This window comes from Scomber scombrus, chromosome 21 (assembly GCF_963691925.1).
Source record: "Scomber scombrus chromosome 21, fScoSco1.1, whole genome shotgun sequence".
NCBI classification, from domain to species: domain Eukaryota; kingdom Metazoa; phylum Chordata; class Actinopteri; order Scombriformes; family Scombridae; genus Scomber; species Scomber scombrus.
In genome coordinates, this window is record NC_084990.1 from 16,489,173 (window position 1) to 16,499,427 (window position 10,255).

At 41.5% G+C, this 10,255-nt stretch overlaps 1 protein-coding gene across 7 annotated transcripts in view; it reads right to left on the reverse strand.

Moving 5' to 3' along the window:
* Positions 1-9,688, reverse strand: part of pax2b (paired box 2b) — a 29,088-nt gene extending 19,400 nt beyond the window's left edge. For 3 of the 7 annotated variants that reach the window (XM_062443144.1, XM_062443147.1, XM_062443148.1), the window contains exons 1-5: positions 9,640-9,682; positions 7,775-7,940; positions 7,223-7,420; positions 3,860-3,939; positions 3,626-3,745 (exon numbers count right to left, since the gene is read on the reverse strand). In XM_062443144.1, coding sequence (XP_062299128.1) covers positions 3,626-3,745; positions 3,860-3,939; positions 7,223-7,420; positions 7,775-7,940; positions 9,640-9,682 — 607 coding nt within the window. Of the gene's footprint in view, positions 1-3,625; positions 3,746-3,859; positions 3,940-7,222; positions 7,421-7,774; positions 7,953-8,995; positions 8,999-9,639 lie in introns of all 7 variants that reach the window. The other 4 variants (XM_062443143.1, XM_062443146.1, XM_062443145.1 and 1 more) reach the window with 3 other exon arrangements.
* Between the last annotated feature and the right edge of the window lie 567 nt (positions 9,689-10,255).

Consider the following 10,255-nt stretch of genomic DNA (forward strand, 5'->3'; position numbering starts at 1 on the left):
TCTTCCTCTCCTCCAAAACAGATGCTCAGACACAGAGCTCAGACACAGAGTGTGACGGCGGCCCGCTCCATCACTCATCTCCACGCACGGTTCAGTCCTCATGACGCTCAGAGATGAGAAATAATTAATTCAACAGCTACTGAAGCACAGAATCACATCCATTCTGACTGCCACTGGCTATTGTTGTTGGCTTTTGAAATATATGATGATCATCTTATCATGAAATTTCTCTCTTGGTATTTCTCTCATAAATCAAGAAGAAAGACTGACACAAAGCAGAAAGCGCTCAGAATGGCTGAAATTAAGAGTCAACTGCAGGTCTGATTGTGCAATTTGTTGGCCAGTCTGAAAGGACGTGTGATATGACTTTGAAAGGCCGGACACACTTCATAGGTTTATCATTCTGTCCATTGGACACTGCATGTTCTCAAAAGACCTCCAAGCTGTCTGCTCAGGTCAATGCAATGTGAACAAAAACATCCATGAAAGCAGATTTGTACTTAAACATCAGATACTCTGTGAAATTTCTGAGTTCACCCTTAGAGAAGCAGCTCAAGCTTCTCCTTTGTCTTTTCTGAAGCCTACAGTGTCAGAGGCGGTGGTGGGGGTGGTGGTGGAGTTGGGATGCAGGGAGTGAGGCGGGTGGTTGGGGTAGTTGGATGTTAATCTGTGAGGTAATAGCTTTTCTCTGCAGAATTGCAAATTCTAATATATGTCACTTTGTAAAACGTGCGGACAGCCGTGGTCACCAAAGACACCATCTCCAGGGGTCTCTCTCCCGCTCTCTCCCCCACTCTGTCCGTCCGCAACAATGGCTGCCAAGTGTAACATGCTACTTTTAATTTGCAATAACACGTGACAATAGCAGATTAATGGGTCTTATGACACCTGTGTCCCTGAAGCTCCTCTTGCCGAGACCCAGTGTACATAACGTGTGTCACACTACATTATCTCTACATCCCTCCTGTAATGGGGACCTTTTTTTAAGGGCACTGCTGACTTGGAAACTTAGGAGCTGTCTGCTGGCTTGGCAGAGAGCCACAGCTACTGCCTAAAACAAATACTCTGGTCTACACAGCCAATCCATTTTCACCGCGGCTTGTGTCGCACACCGCCTCCCCTCTCTAACCCTTCCCCTCCTTCTCTTCCATTCCCTTTCCTTCGCTCATTTTTTGTTCATGTTTTCAACCCTTGATAATGACTGCTTGTGCCATAATCATCATGAGGCTTACCAAGTTAAATAGGGCTCAGGCAAGCCACTGTGCTGTGAGGAAATTTAATCCAGCCATTAACTGACTATAGACTACTGCCTACTGAGCAAAGCAAAATATGTCTGAATAGAAAACGAGACAACACTGAAACGCAGACTCAAGCTGAAGAAAAAAAAGCAATTTGAAACAAACATGACCATGATGGTTAGCACAATCACCTTTTTTTTACTTAAAAACTGTTGTACTTCAGAGTATGATCATAACCAGGATTTAAAATCATCAGTCCAATTTATGATGTCAGTGGATATGTTTTTTTTTGCTCGGTTTTGTAAGAAAAACAACAGTTATACATTATTATTCAATCATTTCCAGACAAATTTCTTAAAAAAGCGATGAAAGGTGTTATTTTTTTGTTCGTTTTTTATGTAAATCAAAGAAAGAATGCCACTTAAAACAGTTGATGGTGAAGTATGATACACACGTATAAACATATTTTTTTGCCAAATTTTGAATTTGTGTTGTTTTTAATTTAACAATACAACCCCCAAAATAATAATACATAGTTATATAGGGCAGTATTTACCACTGATTATGACATGCTGGATGTGTGACCTTAATTTCATATAAACGCACTCACTATTTTACTGATGACACTCCATTTCCACCAAACTTGTAATTGCAAAGGTGACAAAATACAGAGGATATATGTTAGGTGTCTTCAGGTTTTGGAGACACTTCAGCCTACCAGTTGCTTATGTTTTTTTAAAAATTCAGGTTTGTTTTTCGGTACACTTTCAGAGACGACAGCAACAGGACAATAGTGTCCATAGGGTAACATGGTATGTAATATACTATTCTTACAAACTGTGGCTCGAGGCGAGACATTGCTTTATCGGCCGTGTGTGTGTGCAGCCAAGGCCTGGGGTTTATGTTTTGGAAAGATAAAGTATCCCTGACCCTGTGGTTCCCGGTAGGCACCAGGAGGTTCAGAGAGTATATAAGAACCACAGCACCCCCACCCCCTTCCTGTCACCCTCAGTACAAGTCCTACCCTGTCGCAAACACACACACAAGCACACACATCCACACACAGCTTTCTTCTCTTTTATCGTGATGCTAGCCGAGCACCTAAATCACAGAAATGGCAGCACATCAGGGGAATCATTTGAGACTGAATAGCTGTAGAAACATGGCGCTGTCACCTGGAAGACCTCCACAAAACAGGCCAGCTCTCCTTCTTGCACATACACATACATACACACACACACGCACACACACACACATACCTTATTCCTCTCCGTGCCCTTTAATACCTCTTTGCCCTTCAGCAGCAATCTGCATAGAAATGTGTGCATTCTATCATTCAGTGACTAGACATTACACCCTGGCTAATATGAGAGGTCCTCGAACGACTGAAAATGAACCCTTGAAAATACCAGACGTTTGCATTATGCCCTCGCGATTGCATCTCTTACAGGGAAAGACTTGATTATGTCATTTGCCATGTCCACGTCATGCTGGTTTTTATATCTTTGCCAGGAAATCTACCTCTGACAGGTCATTAGTCATCCCTCCCCTCCCTGCACGCACATAAAACATCAATTCCACTCAATATCCCGCAAACCCCTGCGCTTCTCAACAAACGCCAGAACAAAGAAGACGCTATGTAAACTGCTGCCGTGCTCTGATTAGCTCTCATTCCAGAGCACTGCAGAAATAAGGCACTCATTCCCCACCCTGTTTGAGATAACTGCCCCTTTTCAGCATCCACATCATCCCTCCATACCCGAACACGCCTCGTAACATGAGTGCATCTGTTTAGCTATTCTCATCAGCTGCTTATGTAGTGACATTAAGGAAGCCTATTGCTTACAGAACCAATAATCTATATCGCCTCAGGCCCTGTTATATCCACTAACCTACTACTTCAGCAGCAGAAGTGGAGGCACTTTTGTTAAAGAAAAAAAAAAAAAAGAAACCCTCCACAGAGCTATAGCGGCTTTCTTGACTGACCTGGGTGGTTGGCTACATCATCTTGACATGTAATTATCTAAAGCCCTTTAATCACTTCCATAAAGATTAATTGCAGGAGACAACAGCGGAGGTCGTGTCTTCAAATCAAAAGACTCCTTGGCAGATTGACACAGCAGTGTAACCGAGTTCAGACTTAGGTGTTTTATAAGGGTCATCTACTGGAACAGAAGCAGGTTTTAATGCTGTAATTGCAAGTTCAGCAAAGTGGGTTTTATAGCATAAAGCCGCAAGGAATGCTAGTCACTTTTTAGTCTTTTTTCCCCCATGATTTTAGGTATTTTCATGCATGCTACCATGCCTAATCCTGCGCTGAGGTTGATTTTTTTTTGTGCGTGTTTGTGTGTGTGCGTGTTTTCCTCATAAAAGAAAAATTCTCTTACCATCATCTCTTTTCCTCTTTTCACCGTTGGATCGTGGGATACCCAGAATCCCATTGATGGAGTAGGACCCTGCAGGGTCGTTGGAGGCGCTGGTTACAGGCGGCGAGGCTGTGCTTGGTACTGGGTGAAAAGAAGCAAAAACATTAACCACCAGCTTGTATTCATGCATGTTCACGATGTGCTGTGATTCTATATAACGCTCCTGCTGATGCTGATGCTGTGAGCTGCAGTTACCTATGGTGTGGCCCGTTGTCGACAGGGATGTCCCATCAGGAGATGGATGGAAAGGCTGCTGGACTTTTGTTCGGATGATCCTGAGGAACAAAGGAGAGGCAGATGTCACAGGTGCTTTTCTAGGAATGACTTCTCTTTGCTGGAGAGTTCCCTGTTTGAGCATGATCGCAGCTGCTATGGAGATTTTGTGTGATTAAGATATCAAATGTAACTCATACGCAAGAAAGGATCTGATCAGCGGTTTCTACCTTAAAGGTGAGGTCTGGAGAAAAGTCTTCATTGCACTTTTGGTCTGAGTGATCTTGCAAACAAAGCATGAAATCACATCAATTCACCTCAATGATCAGCTTCACTGACTCTACCTGGCCCACACTAATCAGCTCCTTCACTCTCTCTCTCTCTTTCTCCCTCTCTCTCTCTCTCTCTCCCCCCCACTGTGGAGGTGGTTTCACGGGGCCCGATTCGCAGTAGTAGCCCTTTGCTTCCCAGATCAAACATCTCTGTAGAACCGGCAGCCCCCCATGTGCCAATGCGGATGAGGTTGTATTGATCGGGGCTTGGGGAGAAAAAGTTGGGGATTAGTCACACGTGCAAACAGATGCAAATAGAAAGCTATAAATTATATGTGACAGGAAAGCAATAGTTCCTTATTGCCTTGCACAAGCTTACGCCAGCATTAGATTCCTTTAATCTGAATGGCACTTGGGGAGAAAGGGAGCTGTCACAATAATTTGTAAACTTTAAAACTATTCATCATGTATGCCACGAGAGCTATTTTAGAGCACAAGCAAAATAGGTTGAGTGAGGACCACAGAGCTTTTTCGGGGTTTATTTCTGAGCCAAATTTGTTCCTTTATTCTTATTTTATTTGCTAGTTATCTTACTGTAGAATAAAGACATGCACTCGCTTAGATAAAACATCATAGTATATAACCCAGATTGTGATTCTAAACCAAAAAATGCTACTTCTCCTTTTTTTTTTGTCTTCCACATTATCTAGAAACACATAAAATGATTTGGATATTGATGTTACTGTAGGTGCCAGAAGGATTTAGAGGAATAAATCTAACACTGTCAAAAAAAACACTCCCCTTGGAGGCAAAGCTACCTAACAACCAGACTTTCCACAGAACGCATATTGATGTTTTAATTTTTTTCACTTCTCCCCATAACAGTTATTCGACCCCTTGACTTGTGTGTGCTACATAAATTCAAAGACTTTATTTGGTATCCATGTTCTTGATATTGAATAAGCAATTTGGGAGAATGAATTAATGACCTGGCTGTTGCTGAAAATCCCCTGAAGAAATATTAAAATTGCTTTACTTCTGAATCAATACTATCGAGCGCCATTGAGGACCTTTTTTTTTTTTATGTCTACCAGCAGCGTAGCATTACTTGTTGGTTGTGGTAGCCCAGGCTCGTAGTACAACACTATCTCTGTAGCATTTAATAATGCATGCAGGGGAAAGGTGTTTAAATAGAGCATCCTCTTTTGTCAACAGTCCTGAGGTCAGACTGTCTGCCACAGAAACCCACGACTGGCCACAGTGAGAACCATCCGACTGGAGTCTTTGGCTCCAGTCTTTTTTTCTTTTTTTCCTCCCCATTGTCTTAACTGGGAAAGCCCCATTTAATCACCTGAAATGAAAACTTCTCTTGTCATTTTATTTTAACAACTTGAGGCACTATCAGATGCTCTGGAACCAGGACTCATTGTTTAGTTTTTTTAAATTTTGTATTGATTTCTGCAGACTGCTCCTTTACAAACCCAACCATATATTGAAATATTTAGCAGGAGCTAAATCAAAACAAACGTGTGTGTGTCCTCTCACTGTGTGTGTGTGTGTGTGTGTGTGTGTGTGTGTGTGTGTGTGTGTGTGTGTGTGTGTGTGTGTGTGCGCGCTCTATAGTGTGTGTGTGTGTGTGTGTGTGTGTGTGTGTGTGTGGCACTGAAGCGAGAAACATATTGAAATCTTACATTTCTTCTGCTAAAAAGAGAAAATATTCAGCATTAAGCCATAATAGAAATTCAAAGTAGCTCTCATATTTGGCTGATAGAATTACAGCTCTTTGTATTCACAATTTAATTTCCCACATAAACAAAGACACATAAGGTTCCCTCCCGTTACAAAATAGAAAGCTTTAATTGGAATTGAAAAAACTTTATATGGGGGTATTTTAATGATATTAATGTACATTTTGAATTTATCACATACATGTGTCTGAGCCTGCTTAAATGAGGCTTTTTAAGCAACCACGAAGCATGAAATGAATTTTCTTCAGCCTTTCTCTATTTAAAAGATGTCTTGTGTGGAGCTGTCCATGCTCTCCCATCAGCTCATTAAAATGTAATGCTGATGCTGGCTCTATGGAACAGTGCCTCTTAACCAAAGTTCATCACCAGGGATCTCTGGTGGTGGTGGTGGTGGTGGGGGGGGCGAGAGGGGTGAGAGGGTTCCTGGGTCCTCCCGTAGCTGCCATTCTCAAACTATGGCGCTGTTTACGAATCTCTTAAAGAGAACTGAGCGTTTATAGCTCAAACACTGACACTTGAAATGTTACATTTAGATATTTGACCTGATAATGTGTCATGTAAGCATTTATACAGGCGTTTTAAAGGCACAATATGGGCACAATTGATATTACACGTGTGCGCATCATCATTATTTTACATCTACAACAAGATATGACCTCAGATTTCAAAAAATAATAATTAAACATATTTTCTCCTCCTGTGCTGAATTAAAGGCGCCATCTTCGCCTCACAGACAGCGTTTTTGATCTAAATATTTTTCTTCAATTTTTAATCACGACCTTATTTTCACTTGATGCAATATTTTTGCAGCAGATCTATTGTATTCCCCCCTTTTCTCAGGAATAAAATCTTGCAGATAAACCCAGCGTTGCTCTCTCCCTTTCAGTGCAGCCTGCTCAGCTCCACACATTAGATGTGCTAAAGAAAATTGGCCTGCTTTATAGCGCCACGGGATCTGGTCACCGCATATTGATCGGTTTTCATCTCGACAGATTCACTGAGTCCTGGATGTACTGCTGATTGTTGAGGGAGTTTGGTCTGAAAGATTGAATTGCACCTCTGAGACCAAAGGCAGCCTCGCCGCGCTGGGCAGCACAAAGTTGGTCAAACAATCTTCTGCTTGTGGGTGGTGCGCTTTACCACAGATACTGAGATAAATGCTTTCCAATTTGCGCTCTGCCGGCCCTCTTTATTACACTGTTTACATCCTGCAGCCCATTGTTTAAACTCAAAAAAATGTACCAATGGAAACAAGAAATAATATCTGAAATTTTAAGCACATTTTTCTATCATCATTCAGAGAGGTGCAGTGAAATGTGTCCTACCTGTTAATGGATGAGACGCTTGGAACAGTGTCGTTGTCGCAGATGCCCTCTGCCAGCAGTCTGTCTCTGATCTCCCAGGCGAACATGGTTGGGTTTTGCCTCTTGTAGTCTGCTATTTTGTCCACCACCTTTGGCGTGGCCACTTTAGGTTTAGACCCACCAATCACCCCTGGTTTGATGCTACCAGTCTCGTAGTATCTGCAAAAATAATATTCTGCAATGAGGCGGTGATAGTAGGACATATTTCAGACTGGTGCTGCAGATACCTTTTTTTTAAAGATAGATGTTTAATATTAGTGTAAAATATCTCAGTGAAGCATGCGGATGTTGCAAACTTTGGAGCTACTACTTTTTTAAAATAAGTGTCTAAGAATCTAACTTTTCATCATTTTTTAAAGGAATCCTAATTGAAACTAATTAAATTAAAAAAAAAAAAAAAAAAAAAAAAAGATCAGATGTTATAGGTTCATCTCTCTCTTCTACACTGCTGTTTATTTGCCCTCTTCCCAGCAGGTGTACCTGGCTGCAGGGCGGGCCAGACGCTTCACATACCTGCCCAGGATCTTGCTGACGCAGCCGTGGCTGACCCGCAGCTGTCTGGAGATGTCGCAGGGCCGGACGCCCTGGTGGGCCAGCTCCACTATCCTCTGCCTTACCACGTCCGGGAGGGGTCTGCCGTTCACAAACACCCCGCCGAGCTGGTTCACACCGCCGTGCCCTACGTGGGATACAACAGCAGCAGCAACACAACCGTAACATTATGTAAAGTCGTTGAGGAGACGCAGGTGAGCATTTAATTTAAACAAAAATGAATATATATATAGCAGGATTAAAAATCACTGGAGAAAAATATAATATGCACAACAGAAGAGAAGCGCAGGTGGTTGCACTGTTTCCTATGGAGCAGGTGGATTTATATGCTGCATATATGATTTTATGGAGAAGCTTGGAAAGATGCAGGAGATGCATGCTACACAAAAACTGCTGTTTAAAAAGTACCTGTTTCTTTTATTATTATTATCATCATTATTATTATTTTATTTTTATGTTATCAGAAGGTTTCTGTCATTGAGGTGCCTCACGTTTCTGCGTTTTATAAATTCATCACAATGACCAAATTATAATATTTTGTCAGTTATCTGTCACTGATCCAAATATGTAGTGGATAAATGTTTTTTGGCAATTTAAGAGAAAAGCAAAGTAGAGATGATCACAACACTGCAAACCACCACATGTTCTTTCTTTTCTTTTATTGTTATTATTATTACTACTACTACTACTATTATTATTACTATTATTTTAATAAACCAAAAATGACTTTAAGAATCATGCCTGTTTTTATGCGTATACTTGCAGATTTTTGTACAGTTTTGCTGGTGTGTTTAATTAATTTTCCTCACTTGTGTTTCTGGGACATAATTCATCAACAGCTTTCACTTTCAAAATCAGATTAATTACAACATTGTTGTTTAAAATAAATTAAAACACAAAGCTTTTCTTCTTGAACGCTGAATTATGAGGCACGTTTTTAATTTTGTCCACACTTGTTATACAGATACACTACACTAATTTAATTCAACCTATATGGGCATGTGTCACACTTTCTGTTTAATTTTTTGAAAATAATTAAAAATATGAATTATATTGGGTCTCCAGTCTTTTAAAGTTTCTGACCACAGAGCTTAGATTTTCTCAGCAGCTTCACGGCTCATGTTGACTATTAAGTTGCAAGCTCTTTCATTTCCCCTGCACGGTCATTTTAAATAATTGAACAAGCTTTGATCACTCATATTACATATTATTTTGGTAAATGAAGAGGTCATCAATTATTGAAACATGTTCACCAAATTAAGCATAAGCCGCGCTGTATGTGAGCTGAAGTTGGACATAGAGGGGTATGCTGTTATTTGAGTCATTTGAATAATAAATGTGACTAATGTGTCCTGACTTATTAGGCCTTAAACACACTGTCATACTATCACACTGCGCGGGAAGCTGCAGGGTGACACACGTGTAAATTACAGAGCACCTGCCAACGCATGTTCTTTGTTTACTATGATGAAGTTTAATTTGTGCACTTCATAAACAGGTTGCAGCAGCATTGTGCTCATTTATGACATTCTTACTAGATTTATTAGTCTTAAATTTCCACACATAATCCGAGGTGTGAAATAAGAGGAGCATATTTACTCCACTATCACCCTCATGTTTACATATTTGCCTCTGTCAGTTTATTAGCCTGTAACTTTGTCTGTTTTAATGCGCCAAAATGCCGTTTGCGCATAAAAAACAATCGTTGTGCTCCCTGCTGCAGGCCTTTGTAATATGCACAAATAATATATTTATTATTGTTGTTTTTTCCCCCCGCATTCACGCAAAAGCTGCAGTAGCAGAGGAACTCAGGGTGTGCTACTTACGGTGCATAGCTGTAAAGGGGTCTGCTTTGCAGTGAATATCCATTGGATAGCAAAGGAAAGACAGATAATCAACTGAAGTCGCCGTTTCGCCTTCCTATCAAGGATGAAAATGTGAAGAAAAAAGGTGATTCTACTCGATGGAGGGACTTAGTTTGTCCCTTCCACCCCCGCTTCAACAACCGATCAGATGGCAACTTCTTTCCCCAAAAAGTTGCCTTTCTTTTCTTTAACAGTCCGGTCCGAGCGCGGAGGTCTGGCAGGTGCGCAGCATGACAGAAGGCTTGTTTTCAGTGGTACGACCTGTGTTTATCGGTATTTTTCAAAGCCTGGGGTGACCAGAGGTAATTCTCATAGCATGCCAGCGAGTAGACCGCGTTTATTTCAAAGAAATTAAACGTTCAGGTCCAGCGTGCACGGCCCGGTATCTCCTCAATCCTTGGTGGCCTTGATTCACGCGTCAAAACGGCGGAGAAACATGCGCACACACATCGGGTTTCTCTTTTTCGCGCTGGATGCGTTAGGCTGGATCTTTGGGCTGGGAATGAAGCCTCTCTCTGTGTCTGTGGTTCTAAAAGCTGCAACCCTCCCTCCTCCCCACCCACACCCCCCCTCTCCT